This window comes from Passer montanus, unplaced genomic scaffold (genome assembly GCF_014805655.1).
Source record: "Passer montanus isolate IOZ18808 unplaced genomic scaffold, ASM1480565v1 scaffold179, whole genome shotgun sequence".
Classification (NCBI taxonomy): domain Eukaryota; kingdom Metazoa; phylum Chordata; class Aves; order Passeriformes; family Passeridae; genus Passer; species Passer montanus.
The window spans coordinates 68,779-87,871 of NW_024365270.1; the positions used below are offsets into that span (position 1 = coordinate 68,779).

At 52.0% G+C, this 19,093-nt stretch overlaps 3 protein-coding genes and 2 long non-coding RNA genes across 11 annotated transcripts in view; 3 read left to right on the forward strand and 2 right to left on the reverse strand.

The window, feature by feature from the left end:
- Window positions 1-33: 33 nt before the first annotated feature.
- HOXB7 (homeobox B7) lies at window positions 34-3,981 on the forward strand. Its single transcript, XM_039704659.1, has 2 exons — window positions 34-513; window positions 2,925-3,981. Exons 1-2 carry the CDS (start codon window positions 114-116, stop codon window positions 3,176-3,178), a joined length of 654 nt encoding a protein of 217 aa, XP_039560593.1. The 5' UTR covers window positions 34-113; the 3' UTR covers window positions 3,179-3,981.
- Window positions 3,364-19,093, reverse strand: part of LOC120500166 — a 37,268-nt gene continuing 21,538 nt past the window's right edge. For both annotated transcript variants that reach the window (XR_005627040.1, XR_005627041.1), the window contains 2 exons: window positions 4,102-4,259; window positions 3,364-3,764 (listed from right to left, as the gene is read on the reverse strand). This is a non-coding gene — a long non-coding RNA (uncharacterized LOC120500166). The remainder of the gene's footprint in view (window positions 3,765-4,101; window positions 4,260-19,093) is intronic.
- Window positions 6,696-19,093, forward strand: part of HOXB3 (homeobox B3) — a 67,894-nt gene continuing 55,496 nt past the window's right edge. For 4 of the 5 annotated variants that reach the window (XM_039704645.1, XM_039704644.1, XM_039704643.1 and 1 more), the window contains exon 1: window positions 6,696-6,818. The gene's annotated coding sequence lies outside the window, so the exon portion shown is untranslated. The remainder of the gene's footprint in view (window positions 6,819-19,093) is intronic. The other variant, XM_039704647.1, reaches the window with a different exon arrangement.
- Window positions 10,702-13,348, reverse strand: LOC120500169. The gene is made up of 2 exons (XR_005627043.1): window positions 11,819-13,348; window positions 10,702-11,431 (listed from the first exon to the last, which is right to left on the reverse strand). It is a non-coding gene; the product is annotated as an uncharacterized LOC120500169 (long non-coding RNA).
- Window positions 15,001-18,931, forward strand: HOXB6 (homeobox B6). Of its 2 annotated transcripts, none has more exons than XM_039704656.1 (2): window positions 15,001-15,443; window positions 17,647-18,931. In XM_039704656.1, exons 1-2 carry the CDS (start codon window positions 15,026-15,028, stop codon window positions 17,913-17,915), a joined length of 687 nt encoding a protein of 228 aa, XP_039560590.1. In that variant the 5' UTR covers window positions 15,001-15,025; the 3' UTR covers window positions 17,916-18,931. The 2 variants fall into 2 exon arrangements, with proteins under 2 accessions (XP_039560590.1, XP_039560591.1); XM_039704657.1 differs by having other exon boundaries at window positions 17,656-18,931.

The following is a 19,093-nucleotide window of genomic DNA, read 5'->3' on the forward strand; positions in this document are numbered from 1 at the left end:
GAGGAAAAAGGCTCCTTTTTGGTGTAAATCTGGACTCTAATTCCGTAATATATCACGGTACCTCGTAAAACCGACACTAAAACGTCCCGACCTACAAATCACCCGGCCAAATTATGAGTTCATTGTATTATGCGAATGCTTTATTTTCCAAATATCAAGCCGCAAGTTCGGTTTTCCCATCCGGAGTCTTTCCCGAGCAAACTTCTTGCGCTTTCGCCTCCAACAGCCAGCGAGCGGGCTATGGGGCCGCGTCCACGCCTCCCTTCGCCGCCTCCATGCCCGGCCTCTACTCCGGCGGCAGCTCCGTGCACCCGCAGCCCCCCAGCGTGTACCCCTCGGGCTACGGCCTGGAGCCCGGCTCCTTCAACGTGCACTGCTCGCCCTTCGAGCAGAACCTGGCCGTGATGTGCCCGGCGGACGCCCCCAAGCAGAGCTGCGGCAAAGGCGACCCGCGGGACGCGGAGCTGCAGGGCGACGGCAACTTCCGAATCTACCCCTGGATGAGGAGCACAGGTACGCGCGGGGAGGGGGAGGGCCCGGCGAGGGGGTCGGGGGTGGGGGGAGTGTGAANGGCGGAGGAGGGAGAGGGGGGGTTTGGGGGGGGGTCGTCCCCAGCTCCTTTCGTGACGTTTCACTGAAAATGCGTCTCGGAAAGAGGGGGGGGGGAGAGCCGCACACCCCCACCCCCTCCTGTCCTCCCCCCACCCGGCCGTAAAGCCGAGATTTTAGCTTTAAATATTTATCGGGGCTGTGTCCGTCCGTCCGTCTGTCTGTCTGGGAGGGGACAGACGGAGCCGCAGCCATCGCGGGCAGCCCCTTCTCCTGCCGCGGCACTCGCAGGCTGAGCTGGGCAGATGGGGAGGTGGATCGGGGGCGGAACTGGCCTTGGGGGCGCTTTGAGGGCCGGGGGGGTTTTCTTTGGGGGTCCCGAGCTCCGTCCGGCAGCCCCCCGGTGCCGGGACAGCAGCTCCGGGAAAGCCCCGCCGGCTCCTCCGGGATGGCTGATGGGTGGCACGGGATAAAGGGGGGACGCCTCCTGCCCCACAACCCTCGCGGCAATGCCCTTTGGGGTGCCCGGCCCGCCCTGCTCAGCCGGGGGGGCTCCGGGGGCGGCCCCGCTGCGGGTCACGCAGGCCCCGCGCAAACCCCGACCCTCGGGGCCGCCCCCGGGGCCCGGCGCGCTCCGTCTCGGGGCATTAACGTCAATTAACCATTAATAAATATCCCTTTCCCCCGCCGGGGAGGGGTCCCGGCGCGGCCCCGCTGCCCCCGGGAGCGCTCCGGGGCCGGGCTGGGCGCTCCCCCCGCTCCGTGCCCGGGGCACCCGCGGGGCGGCTCACGGTGCCCGTGGGGCCGGTGACGGTGCCCGGGGCCACCCTTGGGGACCGTCACGGTGCCTCTGGTCACTCGTGGTGCCAGTCACGGTGCCCGGGGTCACCCGTGGAGCTGATCACGGTGCCCGGGGCCACTCGCGGGGCTGCTCACGGTGCCCGGGGCTGCTCACGGTACCCGGGGCTGCTCACGGTACCCGGGGCCGGTCACGGTGCCCGGGGCCACTCGCGGGGCTGCTCACGGTACCCGGGGCTGGTCACGGTGCCCGGGTGGGGAGGGTCGGTCACGGTGCCCGGGTCTCCTCACCCCCCGGGATGCCCAGAAGCGGCAGAAAGGCGCTGCTGTCCCGCCTGGGGGGACCCAAGGCGTGCGCTCCTTTTCCAGCCACAGCTCGGGAGCGTCATCCCCGCTCCGCGGCCGCGGAAAAATCCGCGAGAGGGCTCGCTGGGAGAGCCGGGGCGCGTTCGGAGCGCGGCCCAGGCCGGCCCGGGGGGAGCCGGGCAGCGCAGCAGCCGGGGCAGAGCGCTCGGGCCGGCAGCAGCTCCCCTCGCTCCTATTTGGTGGTCACCTCTTCCCATTACCTGCCCCATCACTCATCCGCTTTTACAGTTGATTTATCAAAGAGCAAATATTTCTGGTCGTAAACACTTCATCTCTGCTTTTATCCGACTTTAGATTTAAGGAGCCCCCCCCCGCTCTCTCCTCTTGCAGCCGGTGACGCTGCGGGGATCAGCACTGGAGAGAAAGAGAGCAAACCTCCAAAACCCCCCAAAACCTGGATGTTGTGGCATCAGCTGAGCCTGAACCCACAAAAACTCGACTTGGGGCGTAAGACGGGGGGTCCCGGCCTTGCGGCCCCCCCTGGCCGGTGGCCGGGGTGCGATCCCATCCCGCCGGTGGAATTCCAGCGGCCAGCAGAGATAGAGTTGTCATCCCATTCAGCGGCGCTTTATGGCTCTGCGCTCAGCGGATTTTACAACCCGCATTCCACGACCTGCACATTTTTGCTTTACAGCTTAGCCAGGCCTATTTTCCCTTTTTTTCTTTTTTCTTTTTTTTTTCCCCAAAATGCCCCAAACATCCCCTGGAAGGGTGAAAAGCCGGGACAGCTCCCGGTGGCAGCTCGGGCAGAGCAGCCTGCGGGGTTTCGGGGGGAGCAGATGTCTCCCCCTCTCTCTGTCCCCCCCTCTCTGTCCCCGCGCTCATTTCCCCCCAAAACCATCCCCAATTTCTGGGGTCTGGCTGAAAACCGAGGCAGGAACCCGGAGTCTGGCAGGGCAGGAAACTTCCTGAACTTTGTTGTTGGCTGTGAGGCCGCGCCGGCCCCGAGGCTCGGGGAAATTAAATTTGGGGGGTTCGGGGGGCTGCGAACCCAGGGCGAGGTGGGGAAAGCCTCGAGCAGCAGGAAAAAATTAAAATTTCCTCCAAATTAAAGGAAATACTGACCCAGGCCGCGATTTTGGGTGGCACCGCCGAGGAGCAGTTTTTGCGCTGCGCAACAACGCGGCAAAAAAACCCAAAAAAACCCAAAAAAACCCAAAAAACCCCAAAAACTCCCCCCGAGCTGACCCAAATCTGCGTTTTTTCGGCAGGGACGGACAGAAAACGAGGCCGGCAGACCTACACCCGCTACCAGACGCTGGAGCTGGAGAAGGAGTTCCACTACAACCGCTACCTGACGCGGCGGCGGCGCGTGGAGATCGCCCACGCGCTGTGCCTGACCGAGCGCCAGATCAAGATCTGGTTCCAGAACCGCCGCATGAAGTGGAAAAAGGAAAATAAAAGCGCCTGCCCCGGCTCCGGCGGGCAGGAAAAGGCAGACGCCGAGGAGGACGAGGAGGAGTGAGGTGGATGCAGGAAGAGAGAGAAGGGGGAAAAGGGGGGAAAAGGCAAAAACACGCATTAAAAATAAAAAAAAAGGACTATATATAAAAATAAATGATAAGCGGATCGATAATAACCCCTAGGAGTGATACCTTGTGTTTGATGACACTGAGAGAGAATACTACCTATATTAGAGTCTCTTTTTTGGGTTTTTTTTCCTTTTTGTACGATAGAATATCTACCTATTCCATGTGGCTTTAGAGTCAGGATAGAGACGTTTTTTCCTGTGTGAGCCTTCCTCTAGCAGCAGTGGTTTGTAAATCGCTGTCGTTTGTACCTCGCTGTGCACCGGGGTTTGCGTTTTGGGTTGTTTTTTGTTTTTTTCGGGGGGTTATGAAGTAACGTGGTCGTGTTTAGCACCTTTAATTTAGGAAATGTGACCCGAAAGCCCGAATGCAAATTCCATTTAGCGCGTAGAGTCCTGTACAGAATATGAATTATTATTATTATTATTATTATTCCTCCGTCCTCCCTGCAGCCTCTGTGGTTCTTTTCTCCTCGCGATGCTCTTTCGTCTGTGGATATTTTTACCTTCGTTGTTCGAGCCTCTGCGGGGGGGGAAAAAAAAGGAAAAAAAGAATTAAAAAAAGACAGAAAAAGCAGAGGAATTAATATTGTGCTCCGTCAAATGTTGTATATCAAAGTAGCAAATTATTTAATGGCGGCGCGTTGCTTTTTTGTTATTATTAATAATAATAATTATTATTTTCCTTCGTCCGTGATTATTATTCTTTGAAATAAAAAGGAGATCTCCAACCACCTACAGCGCGTTGGGTGCCTCCCTCTTTGGCTCATTAAAAACAACAACAAAAAAACCCCAGATTTTTTGGCATGGCTTTGAAATAAAGGCGATGAAATTTCCTTTTACCCCGATTTATCACCCACATTTCTCTCCTTTTCTTTGGCCCGGCCGATCCGTTGGAGATCTCGGTGTTTCTTCTGTAGATTTGGTGAATTTCCCGAGAAATAATTGATTTTCGGGGCTCTGGAGATGCGGGCTGGGCTCTCTCCCCTCTCCCTCTGTGCTTGCGCTGGGATTATTCCTGAGGAAGGAAAAAATTTTAAAAAAAGGAATTTAAAGAACCCAGAATGGCCCCAAATAATCTCCCCGCTCCTCGCTTCAATTCTCTTCTCCTCCGAACTAATTTGCACCGAGCCGATCCATTGCGCCGCGCCTTTGGCCATTTTATTTATTTATTATTTTCTTTTTAAGGTTCTCCCTCCGCCCTTCAATTACTTTACCGCGGACTGGAACTCTTTCATTAGCACCAAATAACGCCGAGCATCAAAGCGCGCATAAAATAAATTAAAGCAATTAAACGCGGGGGAAGAAAGAGAAGAAGGAGAAGAAAAAAAAATTTAAAAAATCAACAAGGCAAAACAAAAGGCGAGTGAATTTGAGCACTTGCGCCTCGGCCTGGCTCTCCCCTCCCCGCCTTTTTTTTTCTTTTTTAAAATTAATTTATTTATTTCCTCCGCCCATAAAGGCGCGGAGGCTCCGCGGAATTTCACTCGGCGGGGCTGAGCGAGATGCGGAGCGAAGGGAATTAAAAAATAAATTAAAAATCAAAAGAATAATTAAAAAATAAACTAAATAAACCCAAATTCAGGGAGGAGTTGGCGGTGGCAGCCCCGCACCTTCCTCCTCCTCCTCCTCTTCCTCCCCTCGCTCCTTTTTCACCTCCCACCTCCCCCCGATGATTTCGTGCCCGCCGCATCCTCATTTTTTAATTTTTATTATTTTTTTTTCCCCAAAAATGCGGCGCCACGTCAGGGACCTGCGCGCCCCCAGATTCGCTGCTGGCCCTAATTATGGAAATGCCGTAATTATTAAAGGCTCGGCTCGGCCGCTTTTCCCCCCGAAATTCCCGTCTGGAGGGGAAAATCCAGGGAAAGGAAAGGGAAATCCAGGGAAAATCAGGGGGAAAATCCAGGGAAAAGGAGAGGGAAATCCAGGGAAAATCAGGGGGAAAATCCAGGAAAAAGGAGAGGGAAATCCAGGGAAAATCAGGGGGGAAATCCAGGGAAAAGGAGAGGGAAATCCAGGGAAAATCAGGGGGAAAATCCAGGGAAAAGGAGAGGGAAATCCAGGGAAAATCCAGGGATAATGAGGGGGGAAATCCAGGGAAAATCAGGGGGGAATCCAGGGATCATGAGGGAAATCTGGGGAGAATGAGGGGGGAATCCAGGGAAAATGAGGGGGAAAATCCCTTTTCTCCGCAGCAGCGCTGCCTGCAGAGCCGCGTTGGGGTGTGGGGGTGAAACCAATAAAAAATGAAGCGATTCCAGAATTTTCTGGCCCCTCTGTCGCTCCCGGAGCCCCCCCCCCTCCCCGGGCCGGGGCTCTGCGCTGGGGGCGAGCGGGAATTGGGGCGAATTCCAGGGAAAAAGGGCAAAGCCGGGCTGGGATCGGCCAGGGGGGCCCCCCAAAATCGGCCCCGGGGGCAGGGCGGGGTCCCGGGGGGATTCGGAGCCCCCCGAGCGCTGCCCGCGGCTTTTCCTGCCTTTATTTCCTCCCCCCCAAAGCTCCCGATCGCCCCTTTCAGCCTAAAAGATCCCAATTGTGACCCAAAAAAAGGGGAATTGAGGCCAAAATCGCGAACCCCGCTGTTTTACTGCGCCTTTCCCCCGTTTCCATCCATCCCAAAGCTCCAGCTCTTTATTCTGGGGGGGTTTTATTGTTCCGAAATTTCAGGCGTTATTCCATTTTTTTTTTTTGTCCCCAACGACCCCCCCATATCCAAGCCAGGGGTGGGGTGAAGGGGGTGAAAAAATTAAAAAAAAAAAAAAATCCCCGACCCCTCTTTTTGGATAATTTTTTAAAAAGAATATTATTTTGTTGTTAAAAAAAAAAAAAAGATGGCGGCTAAGAAAAAGACTGCTGTTAAACCGGTCATGAAGAAATGCAATAAATTCCTTGTTGTTTTATGAAAATTTACAACTTTGTGATAGAACTTTATGAGTGGCTGGGTTCTGGGATTGGCCAGAGCCGGTCATGTGGACTGCTAACCGTGAACATGAACTTTTTATTATTTCCCATGTGGTTATATTGCACCATTCTTCTGTCCGCTGCACCTTGGGTCGGATCAGTGTCCTCTATAGGGCTCTCGCCCTCTCTCTTTGCATTTTTTTACTTTTGTGTGTAAGCTCGGCAGGGTAAAGCGGGGCCGAGGGGCGGGGGGGCCGCACGCACCCCGGGCTCCCCCCTCCGCTCCCGCACCTCCAACACCTCCAGCCAATTTTTCTTTTTTTTTCCCCCCCTAATTATTACCACCATTTTCCCCGCTATTTTTAATTTTTTAATATTTTTTAATTTTTTTTTTTTAAATCCCACTCCCCCCCTCCCATTTTCCCCGCTGTTTTTGGGGTCTCGGTGGGGATGGAGGGGCCGAGGGGATCCCGCACCGGCCGCGCCTTCGGCACGGGGGGAAGCTGCTCCTTTTTCCGGGCAAGGGACAGAAAAACGCGAGCGGCTCTGCGGAGCCCGGGAGGCGACGGACGGCTCTCAGGTCGGGACAATATTTGTCAGGCAGCAGATGAGCCAAGGCTGATCTCCCCTGGCCCCAAATCCCCGCTCCTGCCCCAGACAAGGACGGCAAAAGGTAAGGGAAGAATGCGTTTCTCTTCCTTTATTGTTGTAGATGGAAATAGAGCTGTGTTCTGTATTTTTTTGTCATTGAAAAAATGGATTTGTCAAGCTGCTTTTTTCTCCTGCGCGGGGAGGGGAGGATGCGAAAGGGTGGGGTGGTGAAAAAGGGAGGAATGAAAGGTTTGGGGATCTGTTCAAGCGACAATTCCAGCCGGAAAAAAGCGGAGATTAGAGGTGAGGAAAAGACAGAAATAACGGTGGAAGAAAGAGGGGAAATTAATTGAGAGGAAGGCGAGAGAAATAAAGGCGGAAAAAAGGGGGAAAGAAAGAAACCGGGGGGAGGAAAGGAAGAAATAATGAGAAAAAAAAAAAGAAAAAGAGAATGAGAAAAGGAAAAGAGGATGAGAAAAGAAAAAGCGAGGCAGAAACGGAGGAAAAACGAAGAAAAGAAATAGGAACTAGGGGGAAAAAGGGGAAAAGGGGCTGGGAGGATGAGGAGGAAGCCGGGTAAGGTCACCTGGAGCCCGCAGTGCGAGGAAGCGCTCGCAGCCCTGGCTGGCTCAGCCCGTGCCTCGGCCGAGCACCGAGCCCTGTGCGGGCGGTGTCGCGTTTTATTTTGCTGGTTTGGTGCAGTTTGGGGTTTTCCTCCCCTGGCAGGGTGTCGGGGCAGTCTGCGGTCCCTTGGCGCAGTTTCTGGGGGAGCCGGGCGGGCTCTGGGGGTCGTGCTGCTCTCCAGGCTCGTTTGTCGTGGGGGCGGCTTCTCCTTCGAGGAGAGGGCAGCTCGCGGAAATCCCAAAATCGCTGCCACAAACACGACCAAACAAAACAACAACAAGCAAAAAAACCAAACAAAAAAGGAGGGGGAAGAAGGAAAAAAAAAAAAAAAAAGGAGGAGAGGAAAAAAAAATCAGAATGAAGCCAGCGCAGAGCGCCGCGCTCTCATTCTCTCATTGTGATTTTTTTTTTTTCTCTCTCCCCAACTCCCAAATGAAGCTGACGTGGGGAAGCAATAAAGCTCCTTGGTTTTAATTGCGTTCTGCAGCTCTGGCGGGGCTTTGGGGCCGGGGTTCCAGCCCGGCCGAGGCGCGGCTCCGCGCAAACCCCGCTGCTCTTGAAGGGAAATATTCCTCCGGAGGAATGGGGGTTCATCTCGTTTATTTGCTGTTTTTCCTCGCTGTTTCAAGGGCGGGCTGCGGGATATTTGTGTTAATCGCTGCCGTTCCGAAGTGGTTGTTAAATAAGAGAAGGAAGGAGCGGGACGCAGGCAGAGCAGATTCACGGTTTGAGCACAAACCCTTTTATGACGCGACGATTTATCTCGGGCCGAATATTGCGTGCGAGAGGGTAAATGATGGCGAGCCGCGCGAGCCATAAACAGAAGGACATTTTTAGAGGCGATTTCTTCCCCGAACCTGTTACATTTCTCATCAATCAGCGGCCGAGGGGGTTGATAAAATCCGCGGGTTGATAAAATCCGCGGGTTGATGAAATCCGCGGGTTGATGAAATCCGCGGGTTGATAAAACAAAATCCGCGGGTTGATAAAATCCGCGGGTTGATAAAATCCGCGGGTTGATAAAATAAAATCCGCGGGTTCATCCTCCCGCTCCCCCTTTCCCCCCATCTTTTCGCTGTGGTGGTTTTTTAATTCCTGTTGGTGCAGGGGATGAAAAAAAAAACAAATCAGAAAGAACCAATTTAAGGCAGAAACGTCGCTTTTGCGCCGATTCTCCGCGGGCAACCACTTGTGGGACCCCGACGGGCTCGGGGGGGTTTTTAACATTTCCCAGCGGCGCGGGGCGAGCCCGAGCCCTGCGGCTGGGGGGGATTTGGGGGGGATTTTGGGGGGTTTGGGGGTGGTTTGGGGAGTTGGCAGCTCCACCCCGCCGGTTCATTTCGGGAAAAGCGGATTAAAGGCCGGCGGGGCCCGGGGCTCGCCCATTCCGCCGGGGGTGCTGCCATCTACCGTCGGCAGCGGCGGCCCGCGGGCACCGGGGGCACCGGGGGCACCGGGGGCACCGGGGGGCACCGGGGGCTCCCCCAGCCCCGAGCCCCCTCCCGGGCTGACCCCACCTCTCTTCCCGCGGGGGGGGAGCGCAGCTTTCCCCTCCCCCCGGAGCCCCCGCGGGTTTTGTTCCGCCTGGAAATTCGGATTTTTGGGGAGGGGGCGGTGGGAGCCAGCCGAGGTTTTCCCGCAGGGATGAGCTCGAGAATCCCCCGGGATCGGGGCGCGGGTGCGGAGGAACGCGGAGGGGCCGCGATGGGCGGAGGGGCCCCTGGGGGGGTTTGGCAGCTCATCATTAAAAAAAAAAAAAAAGGGGAAAAATAGAAAAAAAAAATAGGAAAAAAAAAAGGAAAAAGCGGAAATAAAATGAAATTAAATGGAAAAAGAAAGAAATAAGAAGAAATAAAGTGGAATAAGATGGAATAAGGTGGATTAAAATGGAATAAAATGGAATAAGATGGAATAAAATGGAATAAGATGGAATAAAATGGAGTAAGATAGAATAAGATGGATTAAAATGGAATAAAATGGAATAAGATGGAATAAGATGGAGTAAAATGGAATAAAATGGAATAAAATGGAATAAAATGGAATAAGATGGAATAAGGTAGAGTAAAATGGAATGAGATGGAGTAAAATGGAATGCAAGGGAATACAAAAATTGAATAAAATGGAATAAGATTAAAAGAAAGAGAGAAGAAGGAATAAAATAAAAACAATAAAAAAGAAATATAACAAAACAAAATGAAAAAAATCAAGGAATAAGAAGGAATAAAGGGCAATAATCTGCAATAAAACGCAGTAAATTGCAATGAAGCGGCAGGCAGGGGAGCTTGGCTCCTTCCTGGCTCGCCGTGGCCACCCCGGGCGGGGTCCGGGGGGCTGCGCTGGCTGCTGGGGACAGGGGCAGACGAGGGGTCACTTTTAAGTTACTGTAGGCGCTGCAGGACAATGCGAGCCTGTTATTTTAAAAGGTTCCTCTCGCCCTCCCTCCCTCCCTCCCGCTCGGTTTCTCCCTTCCCCTTTTCTCCTCCTGCCCCGCAGTTTCCTGGCAACTGTTCGGGTGCCGAATAATTCTGGTTTTCCCCCAGAAAGTGCCGCGCTCGGAGGCTCCGGGCTGCCGGGGGAAAATAAAATAAATTTTAAAAAAATTAAAAAATAATTAAAAAAGAGGGGAATGGGTGGATTTGCAGGCGGGAGCAGCCCCTGAAGCCGCTCGGTGCTGTCATTCCGCCTCACGCCGGAGCCGCTCGCCTCTCCCTGCCCCGCTCCCCATCCCTCACCCCCCGCGCCCTCCGGGGCTCCTCGCGGGATATTCGGGTCTGGGGGCGCTCGGGTTCCCTCCGTGCCCCCTCTCCCCCTCCTTCCCCCCGCTCTTTCTGATTTTCGCGTTAATAATTAGCCGCGCTCCCTAATGGAACAATGGCAGATTATTATTGCTGCCATTAGCCAGGTTATTATGCGCTGCACGGGAAGTCAGGTAAATTAAACTTAAATTGCTGGAAATTAACTTTGCGCTGGGAGAGAGGCGATTTTTTTTTATTTTTCTTTTTTTTTTTTAAACACCTTCGGGGCTCATTGTTTTAAATACTCCGAGCCTGCAGCTCGGGTTTATTTTCCGAAGCGATTTGGGGTGTGCAGGAGCATTGCAGGGCAGGCTCAGCGGCTGCCAATGGATTTTCTGTGTCTGAGTTCCAAGAACAAGGGCTTTTTTCAACTGTTTTCGTGCTCTTGGCTTGACTTTATGGCCACAATAATTCCCTCGGTGGGGAAACCCCCGCTGCGATCTCACTTCAGAAGGGTCGGGAATTCCAGCTCCCCGTGAAAAAAAAAATAGAAGGAAAAAAAAAATTAAAAAATATATTTTAAAAAAGAGTTTCTTTTTTTTTTTATATTGGAAACGACGGCGCGGAACTCTGCCAGCAGCACCGAGCCCGGAGCGGCTCCAGCTCCGCACAAGCCGCGCTCTGTTCTGCCGGCCTGGCCAAATATTTGGGTGTTGTTTTAATCCCCTCATCCCTGGGCTCTGCCGGGGCTGCTGGCCAGGAAAACCACGCGACAAAAAAGAAAAAAAAAAAACTTGTCCGCGCCCCAAATACTTCTGTTAATCTTTATTTATGCCCCGACGCCTGAGCGAGGCTGCCAGGAGGGAGAGGCTGAAACTGGGGCTGCTGAAACTGGGGCTGCACCTTCTGCTGCCCCTCTGCTGAGCCCGGCCTGGAATTTGGGGGTTTTTGGAGGAAATGGGGCCAAAATCTGATTGAAGCCGAGCCCCCTCCCCGTTTTATCGCTCCTTCTTTACATGAGGCCAAAATCTGATTAAAGCCTGGCCCCCTCCCCGTTTTATTGCTCCTCTTTTGCAGACCTCGAGTCTGGAATTTGGGGGTTTTTTTGACGAAATTGGGCAAAAATCTGATTAAGGATGAGCCCCCTCCCCACTTTATTGCTCCTCCTTTGCAGACCTCGCGTCTGGATTTTTGTTTGTTTTGGGGTTTTCTTTAAATATGAGGCCAAAATCTGATTAAAGCCGAGCCCCTCCCCGTTTTATTGCTCCTCCTTTGCAGAGCTCGCGCCTGGAATTTTGGGGGTTTTTGGTTCTTTTTTTAAAGACGAGACCAAAACCTCATTAAAGCCGAGCCCCCTCCCCACTTCACTGCTCCTATTGCAGACCTCGAGCCTCGAATTTTGGGGTTTATTTTTGAGGAAATGAGGCCAAAATGTGATTAAAGCCGAGCCCCCTCCCCACTTTACTGCCCCTCCTTCGCAGACCTCGAGCTTCGAATTTTGGGGTTTTTTTGAGGAGATGAGGCCAAAATGTGATTAAAGCCGAGCCCCCTCCCCACTTTACTGCCCCTCCTTCGCAGAGCTCGCGCCTGGATTTTTGGGGTGTTTTTTTGAGGAGATGAGGCCAAAATGTGATTAAAGCCGAGCCCCCTCCCCATTTTATTGCTCCTATTGCAGACCTCGACCCTGGAATTTGGGGTTTTTTTGAGGAAATGAGGCCAAAACCTGATTAAAGCCGAGCCCCCTCCCCACTTCACTGCTCCTATTGCAGACCTCGAGCCTCGAATTTTGGGGTTTATTTTTGAGGAAATGAGGCCAAAATGTGATTAAAGCCGAGCCCCTCGGCGCCCTCAAAGCCCGGCTTAACTTCAGGGCTACCCCGAGCCCTCCTTGCTGCCTCCGCCTGAGCCGGGGCGTCCAAAATCGACAGAAACGGCCCAAATCCGGCTTGGCTCGGGACCTGGGGCGGTTTAAATTCAAAACTCCGTCTCCAGACGGGGAATGGGAGCCACCCCTGAGCCGAGCGCTCAATTGCGGGAGATTTAGTGCGCTTTAAGACCCCTGCTCGAATTTAAATGTATCGGAGGTGGCAAATCAATTACACCGCGGGCCTGACCCTGGCCACGATGGAAACCGGGGCGGCCCCGGGGCTTTGCCCGGGGTTTCTTCCCACCTTGGGAGTCAAGTTTGTCCCTTCTCCTGCCCCAAGGAAGCGTCGCTAGGGTCGAGGGAGAGGAAAAAAAATTTTTTTAATCTCCAGAGATGTCAGCGATGCGCAATTAGCGAGCGGCCGGCTTCAATTAGCGCGGTTTTATTTTCTTTTAAAACCAAAAAATACTCTGCAAAGGGCCCCTTTCGACCACAAATTATCATAACGAGCAGCGCTGCGAGCTGCCGCCGTGCGATATTTTATTTTTCCCCTATTTTTTTATGCTTTCCCAAACTGTTTCGGGGGATTTATTTGCAGAGCGGCGGCCAGGAGCGGCGGAAAAACACCAGGACAAACATTTTTTTCCGGCGGATTGCTGTTCCTCACGAGCCGGGCGAGCAGGACATCCCATTTCTCTGCCCAAAAAAATTTGCATGCGGGGCTGCTCGCGCCTGATAATCTCAGGCTTTTTTTTTTGCAGAGCCACAAAAATTGCGTAACTCCTCCAGCGCACCAACTGCAAAGCCTCTTATCCCAGTATTTTTTTTTACATTTTCCCCCTTTTCCCCCCCTTTTCCCCCCCTTTCTTCTCTACTCATCGCTCCCTCTCAGCCTCTTTTAAATTTTTTTTAAATTTTCCCGATTTTTTTTTTTTTTTTTAATTTTAACCCTGGCAACTTTGGGTGCATTCCACACACAAAGGGGAAACTCTGCAAGAACAAATATCGGAGATATCGGCCGGGGAGGGGGCGGCGGCTGCAAAACCACTTCCTCGGCCTGTTATTTCCTTGAATTCTGAGCATCGCGCCGGGCCCGGGATGTTCCCGCAGCCGTGGCACGGAACGATCCTGGCCGGGCTGCCGTAAACACGAGCTTCAATCAATGCCTCGTAATCAGATCCCGCTTTTCGGAGCCTCTCCCGGCCCTGGCAGCGGCGGCCGCGCTGGCAGCTCCGCGCAAGATGTGTAATTCTAGATTTGTGGCGCTCACAATTCACAGATTTCGAGGGATTTCAGCCCCGACAGACAGATGGTTACAAATTCGGACAGGAAATAACCCCTGGATAAAACGCGGCTGATCGGGGGGACGCTGCTGGGGTTCATTTAGGTGGATTTTCTTTCCCTTTTTTTTCTTTTTCTTTTCCTTTTTTCCTTTTTCTTTTCCTTTTTCCCTTTTTCTTTTTTTTTTCTTTTTCCTTTTCCTTTTTTCTTTAATTTTCCCATTTTCTTTTCCTTTTTTCTTTTCATTTTCTTTTTTTTTTAAATTTTTTTGTTTGTTTTTTGGCGGCGCCTTTCTGCTGCCGAGACTGATTTTCCCCCTTGAAAAAGAAAAATAAAAAAAAAGAAAAAAAAAAGGGAAAAAAAAGCGGCGAGAGGAGCTTCAACCCCGCCTTGAGCCAGCGAGGAGCTCGGGGGGGATGCGCAGGTAGAGCCAAGCGAGGAAGTCCGGGCGAACCAAAACAAAAAACCCCAAAAAAATAATTTAAAAACCAGAGCAAAGCGGATCCTTCAGAGGGTCGGGCACTTTCCGCGCTGCCTTTTGCGGGGTTTAAACGGACAAAAATCGGCGTTTTGTGGCGCGGGCGGGCTCGAGGGGGGGCGCGGACCTTGCGCACCCCCAGGCGCGGTCGGGGCGGCGGCTCCGCGCTGCCGAGCCCCCCCGACGGACAAACTCCGCTTTTCCCTCGGCCCGGGCCCGGCTTTGGCCCCGCAAGGTCGGGCGCGGGTCTGGCACTAACAAAACACGCGCGAGGGCACAACGCGGGCCCGGCCCGGGGGAAATTCCCCATTTCCCATTTCTGCCCCCAAACGCGGAGCTTTGCGGCGCCGGGAGAGCGCGGAGGCGCGGCGCAGGCAGAGCGCGGAGCGGGCAGCGCTAATTGGCGGTAATTAGCGCAGCGCGGAGCCGCCGAAGTTGTCCGGAGCGATTTCTCCTGGCGGAGCGAGCGCAGCTCAGCCCGGCCGCGGGGTCTCCTCCTGGCCCACTTGGCTCCAAAGCAACTTTTAATTTCATTTTCCTGCCCCGTTCCCACCCGAACTCCGCGCCGAGCGCTGCCGCGTTCCGGGACGAGTCGCAGCCGCGAGGGTTAAAGTTTGGCCAGCGCGAGTAATTAACTTTTTTTTGTTGTTTTTTCTCTCTTTTCCCCCTCTCCGCGCGGCTCCGGCGGGGGTCCGCGCGCATTTTTTGGGTGCAAATATAAAGATTTCGGCGCTCGCAGCGCCATCCGCGCGGACGGGCGCTCCGGGGGAGGGAGAGGAAGAGGGGAGGAGGAGGAGGAGGAGGAGGAGGAGGGGAGGGGAGGGGGGGACCGCACGTTTATTTATTTATGAAGCTCGCAGCGCGCCGGGAGAAGGCTCCTTTCGGCAGATATTATATATTTGGTTAAGGGGGTGCCTTTCTGTTGTTTAAAAGGGAGGGAAAAAGGGGGTGGACGGTTTGTTCTTGGGGGTCCCTGGTGCAATCTCAGCTCCTCATGGGTGCTATTTTGCAACCTCAGGCGCCTGCTATTGGTCAGCCCGTGATCAGATGGTTGTATTTCCTTGTGTCCCTCGCTGGCACCACGCCATCTCCCTTCAGCTAAAACCCAATCTCCGATATACCACTAATAGCTAAACCACTTGGACTATAAAACACAACAAATCATAAAGCCCGGGCTAAAAAGGACGGCACACGCACACACACACACAAGGATTAAAAAAAAAAAAAAAAAAAAAAAGAAAAGAAAAAAAAAGAACTCCCTTTTCTTATTTGTTGAATTCCACTCTCTCTCTCTCTCCTTTCCGATGAGTTCTTATTTTGTCAACTCGACCTTCCCGGTGAGCCTGGCGGCGGGGCAGGAGCCCTTCCTGGGACAGATCCCGCTGTATCCCTCGGGCTACGCGGATCCTCTGAGGCACTACCCCAGCACCTATGGAGCCTCGGGCGTGCAGGACAAGGGCTACTCCTCCTCTCCTTACTACCAGCAGAGCAGCGCAGCGGCGTTCGGCGGCCGCGGCTCCGCCTGTGACTATGGGCCCGGCGGCTTTTTCAGGGACAAGGACCCTGCGTGCGCCCCTCCCAGCCTGGACGAGGTGCCCTCCTTCGGCGCCGAGCCGCGCAAGGCGGACTGCGCGCACAGCAAAAGTGCGTTCGGAGAGAGCGAGGAGCAAAAGTGTTCCGCGCCGGTTTACCCCTGGATGCAGCGGATGAACTCTTGCAATAGTGAGTTTACTCTTTTGCAGAAATAAATGCATCAATCTCCTCCCCCCCCCACTCCCTTTTCTTATTTGTTACCGCCAGGGAGAGAGAGAGAGCGAGCGAGGGGAGCAGCAGGAGGAAGGTTCAACTTTTAGAGCCCAAACTTCCAGCGGGGGAACTTGGGCTCCAAACACGCACCGAAACTTCCCAGCGCTCCGAGATTCCCCCCCCTCCACCCCGAGCTAGAAACGCTTCAGCCCCAGAACTGAATTTCTGAATTTCTGTCCCACTTTCTCCTCTTTTCTGGTTGTTTTTCCCTTCCTCTTTTTTTTTTTTTTTTTTTTCCCCCCCTCCACCCCGAGCTAGAAACGCTTCAGCCCCAGAACTGAATTTCTGAATTTCTGTCCCACTTTCTCATCTTTTCTGGTTGTTTTTCCCTTCCTTTTTTTTTTTTTTTTTTGCCACATTCCTGTTCGCGTGTCACTCAGCTACAGCGATTTGTCTCTGTCCGTGCCCCACACGCACAGGGAGATATCTTTTCTGAATCAGATCTGGATGACTTTACACACACAGCCCCGACCCGCGCCCCGCGCAGCTCCCCCTCTCCCTCTCCCTCTCTGTCTCTCCCCGAGCCGGAATTAAATGATATAAAAAGTGTTTAAATATCTGAAGGCGGACGGTTGCATTTTTAATGCCACTCGCACGTAATGAAAAGTCCGCCTGGGGAGGATTTTCCTGGTTTGCTCCCCCCTGCCCCGGTGATATATGACTTCTTTAAGTGCTGTTTCCTCAATCAGAATTACAATAATAACCCAAAAAACCCAGATAAGTGGGGGGGTGAGGAATAATAAAAGCCTCCCGCTCTCCTTGGCCGTGTTTAGATGCATTTGTTGCCTTTTAAGTTCCAAATTGATGTCCATTAGCGCGGGGACATCAAGTGTTGTGTCCTCTTTAATGCGGACTCCGGGCAGATCGATTCACTTCATTATTGCTTAAATGCCCCGATCTATTACGGCTTTGCCGGCAGGCCGGGGCGCGGCGCGGGGGGGCCAGAACACCTTGCGATCCCTCATCCCGGAATAAGATGGATCCGGCCTTGTCTGTGCCCCAAGCCCGGCTCAAACCCCCCCTGCCCGGCCGGGCCGCCCCGAGCGCTTCTCCCGGAGCTGCGCAGAGCCCTGGGAAGGCGCGGCCCCCTCCTCACCGTCCCAAAAATCGACCTCGCTCTTCCCCTTCACCCTTCCCCTATTTCCCCTTTTGCCCTCTGTTTCCCCTTTTGCCCTCTATTTCCCCTCATTTCTCTTTATTTCCTCTTTATTTCCTCTTATTTCCCCTCTATTTCCCCTTATTTCCCTTTATTTCCTCTTATTTTTCCTCTACTTCCCCTTACTTTCCTTTATTTCCCTTTATTTCCCCTTATTCCCCCTAGTTTCTCATTTCCCTTTATTTCCTCTTATTTTTCTTCTACTTCCCCTTACTTTCCTTTATTTCCCTTTATTTCCCCTTATTCCCCCTAGTTTCCCCTATTTCCCCCTATTTCCATCTGTTTTCTTCTATTTCCCCCTATTTCCCCTTATTTTCCCCTAATTTCCCCCATTTTCGTCTATTTCTGCATGTTTTTCCTGTATTGATCCCTGTTTTCTTCTATTTCCCCTTATTTTCTTCTATTTCCCCCGTTTCCCCCTATTTTCTTCCATTTTCTTCTATTTTCTTCTATTTTCTTCTATTTTCTTCTATTTTCTTCTATTTTCTTCTATTTTCTTCTATTCCCCCCTCATTTCTTCTATTTCCCCTTATTTCCTCCTATTTCCCCCATTTCCCCCCTATTTTCTTATATTCCCCCTATTTTCTCCTTATTTTTTAATATTCCCCCCTATTTCCCCTATTTTTTAATATTTCCCCTCTATTTTTTAGTATTTCCCCCCTATTTCCCATATTTTTTTAATATTTCCTCCATATTTTTTAATATTCCCCCCTATTTTTTAATATTCCCCCCTATTTCCCATATTTTTTAATATTTCCTCCATATTTTTTAATATTCCCCCCTATTTTTTAATATTCCCCCCTATTTCCCATATTTTTTAATATTTCCCCCCTATTTTTTCATACTCCCCCCCATTTCCCCTATTTTTTAATATTTCCCCTATTTTTTTAGTGTTTCCCCCCCATCCCCCCCCACTTCCCCGGATCCTTTGGGGATTTTTTGGGTGACTTTGGCTCTCTGCGGGTCCCGCAGGTTCGTCCTTCGGGCCCAGCGGCCGCCGGGGCCGCCAGACCTACACCCGCTACCAGACCCTGGAGCTGGAGAAGGAATTCCACTTCAACCGCTACCTGACCCGGCGGCGCCGCATCGAGATCGCGCACTCGCTGTGCCTGACCGAGCGCCAGATCAAGATCTGGTTCCAGAACCGCCGCATGAAGTGGAAAAAGGAGAACAAACTGCTCAGCTCCTCGCAGCTCAGCGCCGAGGAGGAGGAGGAGAAGGCGGCCGAGTGATTCCGCAGCGGCGGCGACAAAAACCAACCACCGCCAACAACAAACCAATAACAACCACAAAAAAAATAGAGTAAAAGCAACGCCGACGCTTAAAAAGTTATTTAAAACGCGCAAAACGCCATAAAAAATTGGGATTTAGGGAGGGAGGGAGTGTGAGAGCAGAGGGGAAGAGGGGAGGGGGCTGGCTGCGGGAAATGTCCCTCCTTGGGGGGACGAGCCCCCCCAGCCGCGGCCACCGCCACCGAGTTTGGGCCACCAACGCCCTGGACTCCAATTCCCGATGATTTTGTCCAGAAACAAACAGAAAAAACCACACAAAACTAATCAGGCTTCTTAGTCGCGCTCTGAATTTTTGGTTTTGCCCCTTTCCCTCCCACTCCGCCCCCCCTCCCACACATGAAATGGAATAATAATAATAACAATAATAATTAAAAAGTGAAGGGGTGGAGAGGGAGAAGGAGGGAAAGAAAGGGAAAGAGAAAAAAAGGGAAAAAAAAAGAAAAAAAATTAAAAAAAAGGACTCCTAGCCGTGTTTCTACCCTTGGTGTCACTGTTAGTAATCTGCTAACTCTTGTATTTAATGGAAGTGCTGCAATATATGTCATTTGGGGTGTTTCTTGTCCTAATTTTGTAAAAATGTTTCATGCACGGTTGACATAAGTTGGGTTTTTCATTTTCTTTCTTTTTTTTTAATTTTTTTTTTTTACTCCTTTGGTAAATTAATCAAACCCTGGGGTTCTTTGTAATTAGTTTTGGGGTGTTTGTTTTTGTTTGGGTTTTTTTTTTCTTCTTTTTTGCCTTTTTATTTTTTTATTTTAAAAAGGAAAAAAAATCTACTGAAAGAACGAGTACTACCTACAAGGCTGCAGGAAAAAAAAAAAAAAGAAAAAAAAAGAAAAAAGAAGAAGAACAACGACAGAAAGTTCTATTTTATTAATTTTTGTACGTGTTGTGTTTGGAGTTTGTCTTAGGTATGAACATGGAATTCTCTAATAAAAGCCAAGTCTCCGATCTCACCCGCACTCCCCTCCCCTGTCATTATTAGCGCTGCTTTTCAGGGCATTTCCCACTTTTCCAGGGGGTGAAAAGGAGATTTTAGTGACGATGCCCCCTGATCCTCCAGGACGCGCAACTGGAGTTTCAGGGGACAGAAAAATGTGATTTTCCCCCCTTTTTTT